Source organism: Misgurnus anguillicaudatus, chromosome 7 (genome assembly GCF_027580225.2).
Source record: "Misgurnus anguillicaudatus chromosome 7, ASM2758022v2, whole genome shotgun sequence".
Taxonomy (NCBI): Eukaryota; Metazoa; Chordata; class Actinopteri; order Cypriniformes; family Cobitidae; genus Misgurnus; species Misgurnus anguillicaudatus.
In genome coordinates this window covers 3,900,552-3,922,117 of record NC_073343.2, presented here as the reverse complement: position 1 = coordinate 3,922,117, position 21,566 = coordinate 3,900,552, and the positions used below count along the sequence as shown (strand labels likewise).

The following is a 21,566-nucleotide window of genomic DNA, read 5'->3' as shown; positions in this document are numbered from 1 at the left end:
CCAAAACAGCAATTCCATATTTAGGGAAGTGAAGGATGCTATTAAGGATCTGTAAGGAATATTTTTTTTTTGCAGCCACTACAGACATGTGGTCCAGTACTAATATGTCCTTAGTAGGATTGGCTACTGTTTAAAGCCTGTTTAGTATAGTCAGTTTATTTTGATTTCATTTTAATTTTCAGGTATTTTTAGACACTTTATTGTGTTGATTTCTTATGGAGAATTTTCAGTTTTTGAAATATTTTAAATATGTGTTATGTGAATTAATATTTACTGCCAAGTCAACCTGGCAAAAGATTTAAGTAATCACAACAATGTGTAAATATTATTTAATGAACAAACAAAAAAAATGTATGAGAATTAAATGTCAAAGCACTATATGTTTCCCCATCTTTTAAATCCAGTCTAAAGTCTCATAATCTAACAATGAGATTAGGTGCATCAAAGTTTAATTTCACATTGACATGACCTTACTCAGCCAATATTACAGATATCAAGGTTTAATATTCACAGAATGTTCTTTACATTACTTAGGACAGTAATTCTTAAAGTGTGGTCCGCCAAAACCCCCAAGTGGTCCGCCAAAAGATGACCTAAACTAGGCAAGTGTTTATACAAAAATATCACTTATTTAAGTAGATTTTTAATGCACTTGTGAAACTGATATCAGTTCTTGCCATTCTGTTTTAATAATGTAAAAAAAAGTCAAAAGAAAAGATCAAGCGTCAACTGAAAGCAGCTAAAATCCACAGATCTATTAGTTTTGTAATGTACTAGTTTTTGTTTTATGTGTAAAATCCCTGTAATTTCAGTGATTTTGGACATTAAGGGGAATTTTTTTTTCAGCATTTTATTGTTACCATAGTTACAACCATAAACTTCATATACCCACGACCTCAGTTTTAAATTAATGGCTCTTTGGAATGACATTAAATGACATTAGGCTGGGGTGTAACGATTCATCGTGCAAATGCGCGTTTTCTCAATGAATGAATTACGGTGAAATCCAGGCACATCCGAACACCAGGGGGCGCTCCCGTGCAGAAACTCCCTTTGTGCCACACAAGAAGTAGCATTACAAACGCTATTCCAAAAAATGTCTACACATGAATATTTATACGCTGTTCTTCAAATTGTTTCAGGTATTTTCGTGATAATAAAGAATATTTTGAATGATTTGTTTAACGAGTGTTGCTTTTTTAAATGCACATTATAAACGACTCCGACTCATAAGGATTTTAGATTGATAAGGACTTCCTACTGACCAAATGCCGTAATACAGGCACAAGCTGTGCATAAAACAAAGAATCGCAGCCTTGCGATTCAGAATCGATTTCAGACAGGCATTTTTAATGAGGACCGCGATTGAATCGTGATTGAATCGTTACATCCCTATTTACAGTATGTTTAATTGCAGTTTTTTCACATGTGCAGTTTGTTGTTCATATTAAGCTGCAACTCATTTCACATTTACTTTTTCAAATGAAATGAAATGCATATAATAATTTCTGAACATAGCATTGCATTTGTGTATAAAAAATTAGTTTTTGACTTGAAACAGTTGCATATTAAACTTAAATTGAGCATATCCTTCCTTTTTTGTTGTTTTTTGGGGGCGTGTTAGAGTGGGATTCTGGTGGTCCTCAAAAAAAAAAAATGGGAAGATAAAGTGGTCCTTGGGCTGAGAAAGTTTGAGAAACACTGATTTATAGGATGATTTTATGTAGACAATAGTGGATCACAAAAGATGACTTTAGCTGGGTTTTCTCACATACTGCTGTGAACAATGGGGGGCACTGAAGTCAAAAAGGTTGAGATCCACTGATCTATCAAGTCAAGGATCCAGCGTAGAGGCTCAATGCTTCAAAGCTGCAGTCAATCAACATGAAAAGTTGGTGATAGACTGGAAGTCAGTCCATCAGCAGGTAAAGAAGAGAAGCAACTAGTGGACAGCAAGACATTGTTAGGTGACTCTCCAAAGGAACAATGAGTCTTTAAGGACCTCGTGTATGAGAACTTAACAAAGCAAAGTTTAAACTCGTATTAGTCAAACCGAGCACTTCACCTGGAGCTGACGAACCGGGGGAGCTTGTTTGTTGTAGCTGCCAACCTTGATTGAGTGGCGGGGGGAAAAGAGGCAGTTTGTTGGGTCTAACCAAAGGGCCAGATCACACTAGCTACATTGGTAATTGTTAACACATTTCCGAGGTTTAAACTTTGAGCTAAATATTTTACATGGACAGAGTCTGTGTACAGCTGTAGAACTAATCAGTCTCATTTCATGAGCGCTTGGGATATTGTACGAAGAAAAATCTCACACTGACAGATCTTTTTTCCTCCTACGGCCTACTTCAAAGCGATCCTTGAGAAACACTTATTTCAAATCCCGGGCCAAGTTTATCTAGAACGCACAGAGCAAACAAACTTAAGGATTGTATTTTCGCAGTGAAATAAAACAGTCAACAAGCAAAGACAAGAACAATGAAGCCGGCGAAGTAAAAGGACGCCGTTCTGGTAATAAAAAAAGTGCAGATGCACGGCCGTACACGAGAACAGGAAATTACATACGGAGGATGACAAGAGGTGTTACGAACATGGACTGTTTACTGTACTGGCGGTCGGAAATGTTGATCGAAGGCTGGACTGAATTAGCACATCTGGGATGATCTGTTCCTGTAGTTCAATATGTCGAGATTGCATTAGCAGTGCAAAAGGTCATGGGTTCGACCCGAGAGAACACACATGCTGATCAAATAAAAACGTCTGCCAAATGTGTAAAATGCAAATGCACACTTGCTCAATAGATCTCTGCATCTTGTGAACACCTTATTGGAAATATTTGCTATTCTGATTTGTATCTTTATTACATAATGAACAACAGTTAATGTCATAACATCCTACAACATACGCATATTCTTATATGGCACTTAGACAGAAAGTCTGTTTTGCATAACAATGTAAATGTTAATCGATTTTAAAATGTACCATGGTACATCATTGCAAGCAATGGTCTATTATATTTAAGCAAATTCTGCCACCTTGTGGTGCACCAGGAATGCACAGTTTGCATAAAACTAGGACGTTCTTCAATCCTAGACTTAAATATGCATATGCAAAGACAGCTAACCAAGCTACGTGGTGGCTTAATGCCTTTAAAATTTTGCTCTGTTTGTATCCTGACCAGATTAACACAGCAACATTTACTCAACCAATGACATAAGCTTGGGGCAAAACGATCTGTTTGTCTGACAAATAGGAAGTGTTTGGTAAAACTGGTCTGATAAACTGCTCCATTTGCTAACACAAATGATGCCTTAGATCAGTGGTTTTCAAACTGGGGGCCGGGGCCCTCAGGGGGGCTGCCAGGGGGGCCCCCGTTTTATGACATTTTATGAAATACATTAATTTATCATGAATTCTGTGTAGTTAAACCTAAAAAAAATAAGGCTACTAACCAAAAGCACTATTTTTTGGTATAATTAAAATTTTTTTATTAAAATGTTGAGTTTTAGAACAGTTTTGTCACAAATTTTCTTTAGGGGGCCGCAAAGGAATGCACTGTACACAAGAGGGGCCGCACGCTGAAAAAGTTTGGGAACCACTGCCTTAGATCATTGAAATATTAAGAAATATAAGAAAACTCACCTATTGACGTTCCATCCTCTCCCATAATGCACTTCATAGAAGTGATGATTTGCTCCGCGACAGGAGGCGGCATGGAGGTGGCGTAAATCGCGCTGTGCGAGTGCGTTCGCAGGTAGTCTATCAAATCCTAGAGAACGAAACACAAGATGTTTCACAACGCCGAAATAGTTTGCGGGCTTTATATATAAATTTAAACACACTGTAAACTGTTTATTACCTTTTTACCTCCTATGTAACCACCTGCAGCACCAAAGCTCTTTGTAAAGGTGCCCATCATGATGTCCACGTCCTTGGGGTCCAGTCCAAAATACTCCACCACCCCTCTGCCGGTCGGTCCTAATGCCCCGATACTGTGAGCTTCATCCAGGTACAGATAAGCCTTGTACTTCTTCTTCAGGGCTATAATTTCTGGCAGTCGTACGATGGAGCCCTCCATACTGTGGAAAGCAGAAGTAATTCGGTAAGGTTTGGAATAATATACAGCACAAGTGATTGTATTGTCTTCATAAGTAGATATGGGTTTCTAATGGTCGCCATCTTAAGGTTTTCAATAACGTCAGAAGAATGTCTGCGTTTGGTATAATAACACCTGTTGAATCAATTTCTAGTCAGATGCATTGAGAATGCAAATAAGATATTTAATAAACCATCTTCTTCTGTTTATAGTAACATCATCACTTCATTTCCTGCGTGCTGTTTTTTCATCCATCTCTATATCTCAATTGTTGAGTTAACTCAGAACACAGTTGACTATCTTGGAGTAACAGACCGTGTCATTTTCCCCTCACATGAAAGAGATCTAGAGAGCTAGATATTTAACAGTTTTTGGATGTAGCCATAGTTGGAACTATTATATGTTTAAAGGAAAACACCACAGTTTTTTTTATATTTTACTATGTTCTTACCTCAACTTAGATTAATTAATACATACCTATCTTTTATCAATGTGGGCACTTAATTTTTGTACAGCGCTTCGTGAATGTGTTAGCATTTAGCCTAGCCCCATTCATTCCTTAGGATCCAAACAGGGATGAATTTAGAAGCCACCAAATACTTCCATGTTTTCCCTTTGTAAAGACTGTTACATGAGTAGTTACACGAGTAAATATGGTGGTTCAAAATAAAACGTGGCGATTTTTTAAGCGGATAAAAATGAGAACTATATTGTATGGCGGAAGAGCACTTAGTTTTGCAGCACTTCGACCTCAAGCGCAGTAATATTAATGGTAGTTTAAGCGAGAGGGGAAGTAGTCAGGAGTGATGATGTTACTGAGCGCCGAGGTCGAAATGCTACAAACTAAGCGCTCTTCCGCCATTCAATATAGTTCACATTTTTTATCCGCTTAAAAAAATCACCACGTTTTTTTTTGTCCCACCATACTTACTCGTGTAACTACTCATGTAATAGTCTTTAAATACATGGAAGTGTTTGGTGGCTTCTAAATTTATCCCCGTTTGGATCCTAAGGAATGAATGGGGCTAGGCTAAATGCTAACACATTCACGACACGCTGTAGAAAAATTAAGATAGGTATGTATTAATTTGTCTAAGTTGAGGTAAGAACATAGTAAAGTATTGAAAAACTGTGGTGTTTTCCTTTAAATGACACCTAAAATGCACTTTTAAAGGTGTTTGGACAAAATGTGCATTGGCATTGTGTGAACACAACAACTAAAAAAAATCTACTTACTTCTTTTTAATCCCTATTAAACCAAAGCGGTCTTAATAGACATACCATTTTGATTTTCTTGTTAATGTGACGTCACACTGATAAAGCCCTGCCCACGGCCACTGACTGACAGTCCTGCATTCCCATAGTTTCCATCCTCAGCAAGTTCTACGCTGTCTGTATCTTAATTGTGAGATACTACTGTCTCAGACTGTATTCACAGTAATCAGATATATTTTAACTAAAAATGGTCACTGTCTCCTTTGGTAAGGGAGTGAGGAGCAGTAGCTCATTTGCATTTAAAGGTACAGAAACAAAAACGTTTTTGCTTCCACCCAAACAAGAGTATTATAGACATGCTATAATAAATGATCTGTGAGGTATTTTGAGCTGAAACTTCACAGACACATTTTGGGCACACCTGAGACTTATATTACATCTCGTAAAAATGGGCATAATAGGTGCCCTTTAATTGCTGAGAAAACCGCAGCGGTAGCATATTAACATAGCATATTAACTAAATGATCTCAGCCGATCTTATCTTAAATGATCTCATCTTGCAAAAAAAAATTTTTTAACCACAACTACTCGTCTTGCACTAGCCTTGTGATGTGCCAGCATGACTTTATGAATTATGTAATCACATTAATTAGGTCACGCATGATGTATGCAAAACTATCGCTTCAGTGTTTACAAGCTTGTGTCAGTTTATTGTTTAAAATTGTCTGCAAGTGCGTGTTTCACATATTTAACGTGTGACCTTTTGATGTGATTACATAGTATGTAAGGTCACGCTGGCGCATCATGCGGCTAGTGCAGGACGAGTTGTTGTGGTTTAAAAGTACTTTTTTTGCAAAAATGACGATCGTTTAGCTAGATAAGACCCTTATGCATCAGTTGGGATCGATTGAAACTGCAACTTTAAACTGTGAACTGTTGAGGTTCACTAAAATATGGAGAAAAATCCTGGAATGTTTTCCTTAAAGGAATAGTCTACTCATTTTCAATATTAAAATATGTTATTACCTTAATTAAGAATTGTTGATACATCCCTCTATCATCTGTGTGCGTGCACGTAAGCGCTGGAGCGCGCTGCGACGCTTCGATAGCATTTAGCTTAGCCCCATTCATTCAATGCTACCATTTAGAGATAAAGTTAGAAGTGACCAAACACATCAACGTTTTTCCTATTTAAGACGAGTAGTTATACGAGCAAGTTTGGTGGTACAAAATAAAACGTAGCGCTTTTCTAAGCGGATTTAAAAGAGGAACTATATTTTATGGCGTAATAACACTTTTGGGAGTACTTCGACTCTGCGCAGTAACACCCTCCCTCTCCCATTATGAGAGTGAGAAGGTGAGCGGACTTTTCAGGCGAGTCGAAGTACTCCCAAAAGTGCTATTATGCCATAAAATGTAGTTCCTCTTTTAAATCCGCTCCAGCGCTTACGTGCACGCACACAGATGATAGAGGGATGTATCAACAATTCTTAGTTAAGGTAATAACATATTTTAATATTGAAAATGAGTAGACTATTCCTTTAAAAAAAATTATTTCTTTTCGACAGAGCAAAGGAAGTCTTAAACATTTCGGATGACATGGGGGTGAGTAAATTATCAGAATTTTTGATGAAAGTAGAGTAATCCTTTAATATGAATAAATTAATTAATTCCTAGTAAGTCAGGAAGTTTAAAACACCTGTAGATGCCTTCCACAAGAATGAGGATTTTCTTCCAGGGTCGATGTGTCCTAGGCTGGCCATGAACTATAGCATCTCTGAGTAACTTTTCCAAACTTTGCATATCTAGTGGGATTCAAATACATGGATGCCATTTTAAATCAAAATAATTACAATCCATTTACATTTATTCATTAGACTTTACAAAGCATTTAACATTTTAGTCTGACAAGCCAAAATTATATCAATGAGCGATTTATAATATTTAGCAATGCAATTATTACTTATTTATTACAATGCAAACATTTCAATGCAAAGTAAAATGGTTTACATTTCATCAGTATGTTTTTTTTTTAGATGTATCACAGCATTACCATGGTACATCAAAAAAATACAATGATACGTTAGTTAATGCAATAAAAACACAATAATGGCACATATATGTATTTAGCTGTGGACGTAAGCGCTTGATGTTTGTATGAGGCGTGTCTTCATAACAAATACAAATTATTGCATGACCGTTTACGCAAGCCACTGGTAAAGCAACTCTCATTCATAGACCTCATGAGAACCACCTGTGGTATGTTAAAGATGTAGCATCATAAATTTCGTAATTTGACCAATGACGGCATATTAATTCATTACAAACTGCCAGTGAGCCAACAGGTTTAGGCACTTCAATAATATTTAATCTAAGTGAGCAAATCTAAGTGCTTGTAAACTTTCCCAGGGCAGACATAAGTCCTTTGCATTTTGACTGGGGGGGGGGGCTTCAACAGGAATTACACATTCACCTTGTGACCCATTTAATAATCGCTGGCAGCCATCTGTCTAAATTGCCAATTTAAATGATGCATTGCATTCAGAATAACGCAGCTAAAAAGCAATAGAGAGTTGACCTTTCCAGTCATAAAATCTGAGTTTTCAAATGCAAGCACCCTACAAATGAAAATCACAGTAATCCCGCACAGATTTTTAACAAAAGTCTGTTAATCTTCAACTCCAGCAGTTTTGACTGAATAGTTTGTGTTTATGTACAAAAGCATGTAGCTTGTGTGTTTTGGAGCGCCACCAAAAGCTCAGCCTTCACCTTGTGCATGTAAGAGATGTGCATGTGCGCAAACTCACTATTGTGCTTAAAAACCCGGATGGTGGAGCAGGAGAGCCGGGCTCCCAACACCAGAGAGGCGTGGTTTAGCTCATCACTCAGGATCAGACATCCCTACACAAGACGATGAAATAAGTCAGGTCACTGTAATATCTGGCAGTGGCGGCCGGTGACTTCTTTTTTCGAGGGCGCTCGATGTGAAGTTCGTCACAACATGTATGTAGCCCGTCATGCATGTGGTTTCTTTTTTCAAAATATGTGTTCTGCGCATCGAGAGATCGTGTGTGCATCACGTGTCTTGTCAAAATAAGTGCCTGATGCAGATGCGTCTAAAGGGTTTATGATAAAAGAGACGCTCGCATTTGCCAGATACTCGCATAATCTCATGCGTAATCAAAGTTTGGTGTTAAAGGAGTGTCTTGCGTGTATTTTGTGAACGTGAGCATCTCTTTTACTATAAATGGTTTTGACGCATGTGCAGCAGGCACTTATTTCAACAAAACACGTGATGCACATGGATAAAGGAATGTTCCATTTTCTTAAAAGAAAAATCCAGATAATTTACTCACCACCATGTCATCCAAAATGTTGATGTCTTTCTTTGTTCAGTCGAGAAGAAATTATGTTTTTTGAGGAAAACATTGCAGGATTTTTCTCATTTTAATGGACTTTAATAGAGCCCAACATTTAATACTTAACTCAACACTTAACAGTTTTCAAAGGACTATAAACGATCCCAAACGAGGCATAAGGGTCTTATCTAGCGAAAACAATTGTCATTTTTGACAAGAAAAATAAAAACTATGCTATTTTAAACCACAACTTTTCGTCTAGGTCCGTTCCAGCGCAACCTAACGTGAATGCGTAGTGACATAGGAAGGTCACGTGTTACATATATAAAACGCTAATTTGCGGACCATTGAAAACAATAAACTGACACAAAGACATTAATTAGTATCAGTTGACATACAACAACGTAGGAACGGTCCTCTTTCAACACACTTGTAAACACTGGGGCGGAGTTTCGTGTTCGTCCTCTGTGACCTCTTGACGTCATGACGTATTGCGTGGGGTCACGCTGACGAATCACGACTGGATCTAGACGAGAAGTTGTGGTTCAAAAGTGGATATTTTTTATTTTTCTTGTCAAAAATGACAATCGTTTCGCTAGATAAGACCCTTATGCCTCGTTTGGGATCGTTTATAGTCCTTTGAAAACTGTTAAGTGTTGAGTCAAGTACCAAATGTTGGGCTCTATTAAAGTCCATTAAAATGAGAAAAATCCTGCAATGTTTTCCTCAAAAAACATAATTTCTTCTCGACTGAACAAAGAAAGGCATCAACATTTTGGATGACATGGTGGTGAGTAAATTATCTGGATTTTTCTTTTAAGAAAATGGAATATTCCTTTAACATGACGCAACAAACACATATTCTGAAAACGCATGCAACACACATGACACTCCGAACACTTATTTTGAATTTGCGCCCCTCGGATGAGCAGTCACAAGCCGCCACTGATATCTGGACCAGAAAAGATAGACATTGTAGTAAAGCAAGCAAATATTTATATTTAGTTACAAAGTGTCTTGCTCATGTGCACCATGGGATTCAAACCTACAATCTTTCACTTATCAAAAAAAAAAAAACTGTATCCTTAAAAGAAAAGAGGAACATGATTTCTTCTTCCGTTTCAGGTTTTGTAATCTTGGTTTTCCCGTCCGTCCGAGTAAGTTTCACAAAATTGTGAAATCTCTTTGGTAGTCTCGAGTCGCAACTATGCACATACATTTTTTCTTGTTAAAGTCTTCCAATAGCGTCCGGCTCTACATGCACTGTTGATGCATGACTTACAGTGTGTGAATGAGAAATGTTCACCGTGACATAAGCATGCACTGACAGGCCAAAAAGGGATACGCCTGCACTAAAACTGCAAAGATTTTTGGGAGTTGTCTGGGTGTAACATCACAGCAATACCTTGCCAGCTAATGCAGGAATGTTCATGGAGTTTGTAGCAAAGCCCATTCCGAAAGCCATCGCTGACTCCACGCCGAGGAATGAGGCCACCTGCTTCTCCAACTCTTCGTGCCGGTCGAGGTTACCTAAGCAAATCGTATAAATAAATCAATACACATTTACTGTAAACAGTAACTAGAAGCTCCATGTGTGTATGTTTTCTACTAAGCAGCTGCTTTGGTACCTTAAAAGTATGTACAGTATTGTTCAAAATAATAGCAGTACAATGTGACTAAACAGAATAATCAAAGTTTTTAGTATATTTTTTATTGCTACGTGGCAAACAAGCCACCAGCAGGCTCAGCAGACTCCCAGAAAACAAACAAGACCCAGCACCCACGACACGCACGCTCCCAAGGCTGTGCAATTGGGCAACTAGCCGAAAGGGGTGTGTTCAAAAAAATAGCAGTGTCTACCTTTGACTGTACAAACTCAAAACTATTTTGTACAAACATTTTTTTTTCTAGGATTTAGCAATCCTGTGAATCACTAAACTAATATTTAGTTGTATGACCACAGTTTTTTAAAACTGCTTGACATCTGTGTGGCACGTAGTCAACCAACTTGTGGCACCTCTCAGCTGTTATTCCACTCCATGATTCTTTAACAACATTCCACAATTCATTCACATTTCTTGGTTTTGCTTCAGAAACAGCATTTTTGATATCACCCCACAAGTTCTCAACTGGATTAAGGTCTGGAGATTGGGCTGGCCACTCCATAACATTAATTTTGTTGGTTTGGAACCAAGACTTTGCCCGTTTACTAGTTTGTTTTGGGTCATTGTCTTGTTGAAAAAGCCATTTCAAGGGCATGTCCTCTTCAGCATAGGGCAACATGACCTCTTCAAGTATTTTAACATATGCAAACTGATCCATGATCCCTGGTATGCGATAAATAGGCCCAACACCATAGTAGGAGAAACATCCCCATATCATGATGCTTGCACCTCCATGCTTCACTGTCTTCACTGTGTACTGTGGCTTGAATTCAGAGTTTGGGGGTCGTCTCACAAACTGCCTGTGGCCCTTGGACCCAAAAAGAACAATTTTACTCTCATAAGTCCACAAAATGTTCCTCCATTTCTCTTTAGGCCAGTTGATGTGTTCTTTGGCAAATTTTAACCTCTTCTGCACATGCCTTTTTTTTAACAGAGGGACTTTGCGGGGGATTCTTGAAAATAGATTAGCTTCACACAGACGTCTTCTAACTGTCACAGTACATACAGGTAACTCCAGACTGTCTTTGATCATCCTGGAGGTGATCATTGGCTGAGCCTTTGCCATTCTGGTTATTCTTCTATCCATTTTGATGGTTGTCTTCCGTTTTCTTCCACGTCTCTCTGGTTTTGCTCTCCATTTTAAGGCATTGGAGATCATTTTAGCTGAACAGCCTATCATTTTTTGCACCTCTTTATAGGTTTTCCCCTCTCCAATCAACTTTTTAATCAAAGTACGTTTTCCTCAGCTTTCAAATGCATGTTCAACAAGTGTTGGCTTCATCCTTAAATAAAGGCCACCTGATTCACACCTGTTTCTTCACAAAATTGATGACCTCAGTGATTGAATGCCACACTGCTATTTTTTTGAACACACCCCTTTCAACTAATTCAACTAATTGCCCAATTGCACAGCCTTAAGAACGTGCATATCATGAATGCTGGGTCTCATTTGTTTTCTGAGAATCTACTGAACCTACTGGTAACTTGTTTGCCACGTAGCAATAAAAAATGTACTAAAAACCTTGATTATTCTGGTTAGTCACATTGTACTGCTATTATTTTGAACAATACTGTAAGTAAAACTAAATGTGAAGTAAATGTGAGCACTTGTTGCCACAATGCTAGCAGGTGTGTTAAAAATGTGTTGTGTTGCAGTGCAGTACAAGTAAACAGCTAAATCATAATGTTTTATAAAGAAGGACCAATGAGAGGGACTGACCCATTTCCTGTCTGGTGCTGGCCACGCCCACCCCGTATTTCATCGTCACCTCTCCAGCAGCAGCGGCACAAGCCCCCGTGTTTTCAGCAAAGCCCAGGTAATTGTATGAGCCCAGATTGATGACATCCTTCACCACCCGGCCAGTGTATCTGCAAGAGCATGTGCACTGTTAGAAACAAAATCTTACATTTGATTTCTTTATAACAAACAGCAAGACTTGTCTAGACTAATCGTAAAGGATTAAACAGGCTTTATGCAACCTCACTGAATAGAAAGATTGCAGGGAACTTTGGTTTCAAATACAAAAAGTATTTTATTTTACAAAATTGACAGGGCATAGTCTTAAAAGTGATTAATAGTGGAGGTATTTGTAATTTTGATAAACACAACTCTTATCTCTTAAGGTCAAACAACAACCGACTTTCCTAGGCAACCAACTTACTCAAAGGTCCAGTTGTAATCATTGGAATTTCTCTCCACCAGGTCAAACTTGGCACCAGGAACACTGCAAATGGGCCTGTTCCAGCTATCCCGTATCCTCATGTATAAATTCCTTGTGTAGAAATCCTCAAAATCTTGATAAAGTGGAACAAAGTCCTTAAGTAGAAGAAAAGAGAATCACATACTTGACATTTTTGTGTCACTAAACTGAAAACTGGATAACTGGAATAATATTTTGGAAAGCATAACATTTGTATGAAATGGGTGTGCACCAAAACACAACACAACCTTTCGGTGCCCTTATGTTCTTTACAGTTATGGCAAACTGCACAATATCCTTCCTCTGGCAATATTCTCTCTTTCCTCTCAACGTACTACTAACAAATTTACTGAAAGTTTGCAACAATGCTTTACGGTCAGTTACAGTAAATGAACACAATGTATAATGGCACAGTCTTGCCAGGCATGCATGTGAGATTAACAATGCGCTTGTATTTGTTGACCATAAACATCCTGGTGAATAAGAACTTAGGGCTGCATAACGATTAATCGCAACTAATCGTTTTCAGAATAAAAGTTTTTGTTTACATCATTGATGTGTGTGTACTGTTTATAATATATATATATATGTATATAAATACACACACATACTTTTTAAGAAAAAAATAAATATTAAGTATTTATATTTATATAAAGTATAAATATAAGTATATACACCTGTAAATAATTCTTAAATATATCCATGCATGTGTGTGTGTCGGTGCGTGTGTGCGTGCGTGTGTGTGTTTATATATAATTATTATACACAGTACACTCACACGATTAATTGTTATGCAGCCCTAACCTGCTTTTTAATAGGGATGCCTAATGATAAGTTGCGACTAATCGTTCGAAGAATAAACGTTTTTGTTTACATAATGTGTACACTGTGTATAATAATTATGTATAAATAAATACACAAATACATACATGTATAATTTTAAGAAAAAAATATTTATATATTAAGTATTTATATTTATATATAATATAAATTATATAAATATAAGTATATACACAGGTAAATATTTCATAAATATATCCATGCATATGTGTGTGTGTGTGTGTGTGTATTATATATATACATAATAATTACAAACACACACACACACACACACACACACACACACACACGATGTAAACAAAAAATTTTATTCTGCAAATGATTAGTTGCGATTAATTGTTATGCAGCCCTAGCCTGCTTTTTAATAGTGATGCCCAGGGCTCCAGACTAACTTTTTTCACTAGGAGCACAGTGGCCCCGAACTGAAAATTTTAGGGATGCAACCAGAAAATTTAGGGCCACACACCATAAATCAACATGCTAACCAAATATTCACATTTCTACCAATTTCCACTGTATTACTAATGAATACTTTAGTGATAGATGCAGAAAATACAATGTACCGTTTCAAATTCAGTGTGACATCACAAAAAAAGTTCAAATTTACTGGTCGCACTGTCGCACATGTGCAACTAGATGTAAAATTCAGTTGCACACTCTCAAATTTTGGTGGAAAAATACCACCATTTGGTGGCAGTCTGGAGCCCTGATGCCTAACGATTAGTTGCGACTAATCGTTCGAAGAATACACTTTTTTTACATAATATATGTGTACTGTGTATAATAATTATATATATATATATGTATATATGTATATATGTATGTATATATATATATATAAGAAGAGTTTGGTTCCAAAATGAATAAACGTTTGAAAAAAATGAGTTACTGTCAGAATCAGTATTATATCAGGTCAGTATTATAAAGTAAATTCTTAATTTTATGCAAAATCCAATTTCCGCAGTGTTATTCTGTCATCTTTTCTCCCTTTTTTCCCAAAATGCAATAAACGCCACTCCCCCTTTTCTACAGAATGCCATAAATCCACTCCTCCACAGATTACAGCGCACCTCACGCAATGTAAACAAAGAATGGCGGCGCGCTGAGTACACGGAATCCTAGTTTTCCTCATCTACTTTGTACTTCGTGATTACCAAACAAACAAAATAATACTTTAATAGCATTGATAAACCTGTGATGGTTTTCTGTGACGTGAAAGAAACGTAAGCCATCAACATGTAATAATTTACGCAGAGGAACTCGGGAGACCGGTGCTTGTTTGGCCGGACTGACAGCATCAAGTTACTGTCATGATAACACATTGACCCCCGGGGATCTTATGAAAAACTTTCCATAATTTTACTCAAAGTCAACGAAAATCGAGCAGGACCAAAACCGCTTTGAAAAACGTTAAGCGAGGACGTCAGTATAACCGATGACTTCTTAATATCACAAAGTAAGTGTTTTGATTAATGACAATAATGTTTATATTTTTAATTAGTGTGTACAACCAGTCAACTAAATGAATATAACATGGCAAAGATGAATGCACATTTATATAGGCGATTGATTCAATAGATTTATAGCATTTTTAATAAAAACTTGTCATGGATTTATTGCATTTTGTGGAAAAAATAATCAGTTTTTATAATAAATCTTTGAAAATCAAGTTATAGATTTGAATTTTTTATGTTTTTATAACCTAAAGATGCTATTTGAAAGTTTGTAACAGAAAATAGTGGTTTTCATCTTGTCACTTTCTTGGTATAGAAAACACGTTTTTACCGAAATTTGTCAAAATAGATTTATTGCGTTTTGGAACCAAACTCTTCATATATATATATATATATATATACACAAATACATACGTGTATAATTTTAAGAAAGTATTTATATTTATATATAATATGTATATTATATTAATATAAGTATATATACACATGTAAATATTTCTTAAATATATCCATGCATATGTGTGTGTACTTATATATACATAATTATTATACACACTACACACACATATGATGTAAACTAAAACTTATTCTGCAAATGATTAGTTGCGATTAATTGTTATGCAGCCCTAACCTGCTTCTTAATAGGGAATAGTTGCAACTAATCGTTCGAAGAATAAAAGTTTTTGTTTACATAATATATATGTGTGTGTGTGTGTGTGTGTGTGTTTGTGTGTGTGTGTATAATAATTATGTATAAATGCACACACACGCGCACACACAGGAAGTAATTACATGTGTATGTACATTTATATATAAAAAAACGAATATTATGTAAATATATTTTTTCTTAAAATTATACATGTATATGTATGTGTGTATTTTTATATGCATAATTATTATACACAGTACACCCCCATATATTGTATAAACAAAAACTTTTATTTTTCGACTGATTAGTCGCGACTTTTTAACAATCCGTCCTTTACAATGTTTACCTTTTGCTCCTCCCTTTCTCTGGCTATGTGGCATTTTTCTATTTTCCACTCCCTCATGAAATCCCGCAGATATCCAAAGATCGTAAGGATGCCGTAGCCCATGTACGTGAGCACGGCAACCAGCATGGGAGTTTCCTCAAAGGATTCAATGAAAGGCCTGCTGTACAGCTCTCCATTGCATGCAGCGTGGTGGTTAACCTGTAAACCCGTCAAAACAATGTAGTCATGGTACCGTCACATTGTGGTTATTGACTGCAAGATGTTTAAGATGCCTGCGCATTGTAAAAGTTGATCCACCAGAACAACATATTCTTTTAGGTGTTATTTTAACGGTTTAGTGCAAGGACATTCTTAAGATTGCAAACTTCTTACATGTAATCGTACGCTAAAGCTTACTTATAAACAACTGCCCCAAAATGCATTCAGACATAATAGGAAGTCTGAAAAACATTGCTTTATAAAATAAATATCAAACTAAGTAACACCTACAAACAAAACAAAACTCTAGACCATATCCAAAACAAGTCAGTTGTCCGAGTGAATTTTTGTACCGACTTTTAATCAACTGGTCTCAAGGTCATTCTAGCAATATGAAGTTCACAGAGATCATCACATCAGCTATTTACATGTTCCATCGGCATCATTGACCCCTAAGCGGTTTAACCTTAAAGGTATAGTTCACCCAAAAAATAAAAAATCATCATTGACTCACTCATATGTTAATCACATTTATAAATGTATTTTTTCTTATGACCACAAAGGAAGATATTTTAGGGAATGTTTGTAACCAAATCATGAGCCCCATTCACTTCAATAGTATTCTTTTATCCTACTGTGGAAGTCAATGGGGCTCATGATCGCGAACAATTTAAACAGCCACTACTATACACAGTGCCAATTCAGACAGGCACATATACTATATAACAGAACTAGCAGATGCGCTAAATGTTTTTATTGCCATTTGTCAAAACAGTGAAGCCTTTCAGCTCAAGAGGATGTGGTTTAAAACTCTTGAAATGCTGGACAGCACCCCTTCGCCTTGTGTACTTTAGCAGCAGTTATACATCTATGATGAAACTCGCATCAAAACTGAGAACAAACTGACAGATGCACAGAACCTGACATGTTAACATCCATGGCAACTTAAAGCTATACTTAAGGTGACACCAACTTACATTTTGCCTAAAACATAAAGCAGTGTTTTATAAGCTCATCTGGTAATAACAGAGTGTGAAATGCACTTTGTTTATGGGAAAGCTCAGATGTTTTAAGTTATAAAAAATAAGTTTGCTACTAATTTTGTTAAAACCGTGACCATAAAACCATGATACGAACCATGAGCAGTGTGAACAGTTACACCCCTAAAGCACACAGTTCACAGCACCCACTGACTTCCATAGTAGGAAAAGCAAATACTAGTCTAAGTAAACTGGTACCAGTGTCAACTGTGTGCTTACTATCATCAATCAAAAATCTTCTTTTGTCAATAATGACAATTTTTATTTTTGGATGAACTGTCCTTTTGAAGGTAACTTTATTGTCCACTTACTTTTTGTATACTCACTTTCATACCTGTCATTGTCTAAAAATGAATCTAAACCTTAAGAGCCTAGACGCAGATTGGTAACATTATCCCTTCGCCAAGAAAGAATTGAGCTTAAGAGATTAAGTGGTTCATTCAAAACCCTGTGATTTGCAGACACATGTGACTAGTCATGCCACACTAACAAATGCCATGAGTCTAGCAACAGTAACATCCACGTGAGCTGTGACCAGCTCCAAGACAACTTTGCATTCATTTGCAATGTTGACAAGACTTCCAGGAAAGCCTTTGAAAAATGTGCAACAACTGATTTACAGAGGTTGATTTGTCTTTAAGTCTTTAAACTTAAAAAATGTCAAGACTGTTAGATTAGACAAAAAATGGTGACAATAACAAACTGAGGATCCTGTTGGTATAGTACTGAGTTACATCGTCCCACCAAAAGGTAGTTGGATCGAATTCTATATAATAAACTAATTTTAAGAGTAAGACCCATCTTTTCCGGCTGGTTTTTATGTGATTTTTATGTTTAAATACTGTATTTAAAGGTTTTGACATGTGCATTTCAATACTATTGACTGTTTTATTGTGTTTGTAAGATTGAGTGTCATGTAAGGCGCCTATAAATAAAATGTATTATTATTATTATTGAAAAAAATGTATAACTTGGACTTTAAGTCAATTTGGATACATGTGTCTGACAGATTCATAAATGTATATCTTGGTATACATGAAGCCTACAAAGACCTAACCTCAATCATATGTTGAGCCCAACCACTTGAACTTTATGGGTCACAGGTCACATTTATAGCCTTGAGCCTTTATTTCAGTGCAAAGGAACCATATCAACTTTTGTGGATCATTAAAACCCAGTTTCCACAGGAAAATAATCTCGGACAGATTATTTGGCTTCTGGTGTTTTGATGGCCAGAGCACGTGAGCATCTGGATGAAGTCTACATCTCAACTATAGGACCAGAGACTATCCAAATGTACTTTTCAACATGTGATGAACCATAAACAGTTAAAGTGCATTGCATGTACTAAGCGCAAATCAGACAGATGATAACAATTCTCACGTTACGTGCATCATCATCATGAAATATTACACATGCATGCCTCAAAGATCCCAATGCATTGGCCTTACCTTCTTCTCCTGCTGTTGATACTGATGATGAATGTGATGATTCCTCACCATGCCATTTCTTCCTGGTTTCACTCCATTCGCCGCATGACAATCCTCGTTTTTATTACTGGTGCTCGCGCTCTCAGTCATGCTTATCTACCACAAAACACATGCGCACACATGCATGAAGACGAAAAATGATGAAAACGAGTCAGTGAACGGTGTACCAGGGTGACGCGCTTCCCCGCTACTCCGAAACCCTAAAGGGAGAAACCTGAAATTCCAGCCTCCGCATACCGGAAGTCAACGCCTCCGTTCGTGCGCGCTAGCCAATCAGAATGCGAATGTGCGTAAGTGGGCGTAGCCTCGTAGCAATCCGACCTTACAATGGGAGTGGCCCTGTCGCGCGCTGATGTTAGGACGAATGAACTCTAGTAACCTCTGTGTTTTACCTGTTTATCTCTGTGTTTACAGTTGGATGCTACTGCTATCAGATCAACTGTCAAATGTAAATACTCTTATATAATATGTTTGGATAAAGGTTTTTATTTTGGTAAGCATGTCTGTTTAATTTACACTAGATGGAGGAGAAAGCAACATAATAGCCGCCCTTTCGAAAATGTATTATGGTAAAAAAATATGAAATACATTTAATATTGTCTCACTGGATTATGCGTATTTAATCATAATATTTGTAATGAAACTTGGTAATACAAATGATAATCAATTTACCCACAAACGTGTTTGTTTATAATCGAAAAGGTTAGCTATTAGTTTCATATGCCTACTTTGTAAAAAAAAAAATTTCACCATAACAAAATATTTTTATAAAGTAATAAAAAGTACGCTTTTACATTTTTTTTCTTAAATGATTGAGATACCTTATATTTTTAACACTCAAATATTAAAATTAGAAGTAATATCTTTTATAATTTGGCATTATTTAATCAATTGCTTTATCTTTATATGTTGCTGACAATGAATTTCAGCCATTACTTTGGTATTTGTTTGTAATATTTGTTATAAATAAAGATTATTTTTATTATTTTCTCATTGAATTGAAGACTATCAAGAGCAGACATAATAACTTTTTAAATTAAAACAACTCGCAAAAACTAATAGGCTATCCTATTATTACTAAACTGCATGCTTTTTACTTTAATGTTTTACTAAACTTTTTAGATATATTTTTAATTACTGTCATGTTGATGTCTTACACCAAGAGCTTGAGGAAATGAAAATGTAATTTTCAATGTCCAGTATATATAACAACATTGACAATAAAGTTGACTTTGGCTTTAAACAATTTACAAAAGAAAAAAATATTGATTTTAATTTGATTATTTTTTAAATTTATTTTGCATTTCGTAATAAACACTGCATTTTACAAACAATAAAATAGGCGTTATTTTGCTTATTAATTGTTAGAAAATAATTAGATTAAATTATATGTATTTATAATATTTTTAATATAATGTAATATATATTATATTAATATATAGTAAATAATATATAATACATAACATAACATATAATATAATATATATTAGTTTAAAGTATATATCTCCAAAGAAAAAAAATTATATATATATATATATATATATATATATATATATATATATATATATATATATATATATATATAATGTTTTGGGAGATATATACTTTTAACTATTTGTACAAATGAAAAATAAGACAACTAGAGCTGGAGAGAAACGCTGGAAAACAACAAAAGATACAACATAACTGATAGGGTGGAGTGAACAATGTGTGCCAGTTGGTGTCTCTCTTACATCACTGTTTAATGAATACTTCTAGGAGGAGGAACGGGGATTTTGCCCGCATCAGCGCATTGCACAGTGCAGACTACACCCTGTGTATCCTAAAGAGGAAAAAGCTGTTAATACACCCTCAAAGGACCAAGCCACAGTTTTGATTTTTATCTCTAAACTATTTTAGCTATGAGGAAACCAAAAAAGAGAGAGTTAACAATAAGTAAATCATTTTACGGATACTTGCATCAATGCATAAATCAGATTGTTGTTGTTTTCATGTGTTATGCACTGTAAACAAAATAATGCAGCGTGAAGTCATAACAACTTGGTTTTGCAAGTCAATTCAACCAAATTATTTTAGGTTTTGACTTGCGATAAATTGACATAACTTAAACTAGTTGAAAATGTTTAGCTTATAAAAAATATACATTATGTTGATCTGACATTATTTTTTTAAAGTGTGCAATACACTAATTTTTTTAACAACTGCAAGTTTGACCCTTTTTATGTTCTTATAGGCTATGCATGCTATCTTCACTCTACTCTTCCAGGCAAAACCTGTATTTTACGGTTCAAGACCCACCAATGAATCATTGCTAACAAAAAATACATTACACACAAACTCTCCTCTCATTTCTTTTCCTTAGTCTTTATCTTTTCTCTCCCTTCTTTTTCACAGAAAAGCTCTCTGTTTAATTAAAGAAAAAACTATAAAGAAGAAAACTGTAGTCGCTGCCTCTGGCCTTGAGGAGCTTTAAATGCTGGTTCTCCCCCACTTCATCTCACTGCATTGACTTCTCATACACTGAACCTGGACTGTGGTTTATATAACCGTCGGGTAAAATGTCACTCAAGGAGATTGGTGTCAGAGCTGATAACGTACCAAAGTGATCGGAGACCAAGATCTCGTCACCTAATTATGGAGCCTCTTGCCCGACGTGCATCTGGAAGGGAGTGATAAGAAAAACGCAGCTGATGGGAATAAAGCGTTTCTGAGCGGGGGGGGGGGGGGGGGTTGCAGGGGTACCATGGCGATTTGCAGTCCCTCCATATCTCTCTCCAGCTGCTTAGATTCGTGTTTGCAACACGCTCCAAATTCACTGAATTTGGAAAGTAAGCTGGGAGATGGAAACTGAGTAAAGGCGGCCATTTTCTTTAGCGACATACGTGCAGATGAACCACCCAGCTCCTATGTGCATTTTTATAACCAACATCATTTTTATCACATGTCAGTAAGAGTTTATCGGTTTAGCTCTGTGCCATATACATCTGCCACCATTTCCTGAGGTCTTCCCC

The 21,566-nt window shown here is 36.2% G+C and overlaps 1 protein-coding gene across 2 annotated transcripts in view; it reads right to left on the bottom strand.

The window, feature by feature from the left end:
• The window catches only part of sptlc2a (serine palmitoyltransferase, long chain base subunit 2a), a 34,331-nt gene extending 15,534 nt beyond the window's left edge, over positions 1-18,797 (bottom strand). The window contains exons 1-9 of one of the 2 annotated variants that reach the window (XM_055172522.2): positions 18,517-18,795; positions 15,828-16,025; positions 12,500-12,654; positions 12,058-12,206; positions 10,079-10,203; positions 8,122-8,215; positions 7,014-7,119; positions 3,863-4,082; positions 3,646-3,772 (exon numbers count right to left, since the gene is read on the bottom strand). In XM_055172522.2, the coding sequence (XP_055028497.2) occupies positions 3,646-3,772; positions 3,863-4,082; positions 7,014-7,119; positions 8,122-8,215; positions 10,079-10,203; positions 12,058-12,206; positions 12,500-12,654; positions 15,828-16,025; positions 18,517-18,645 (1,303 nt within the window). In that variant the 5' untranslated portion in view covers positions 18,646-18,795. Of the gene's footprint in view, positions 1-3,645; positions 3,773-3,862; positions 4,083-7,013; positions 7,120-8,121; positions 8,216-10,078; positions 10,204-12,057; positions 12,207-12,499; positions 12,655-15,827; positions 16,026-18,516 lie in introns of both variants that reach the window. The other variant, XM_055172523.2, reaches the window with a different exon arrangement.
• Positions 18,798-21,566: the final 2,769 nt, after the last annotated feature.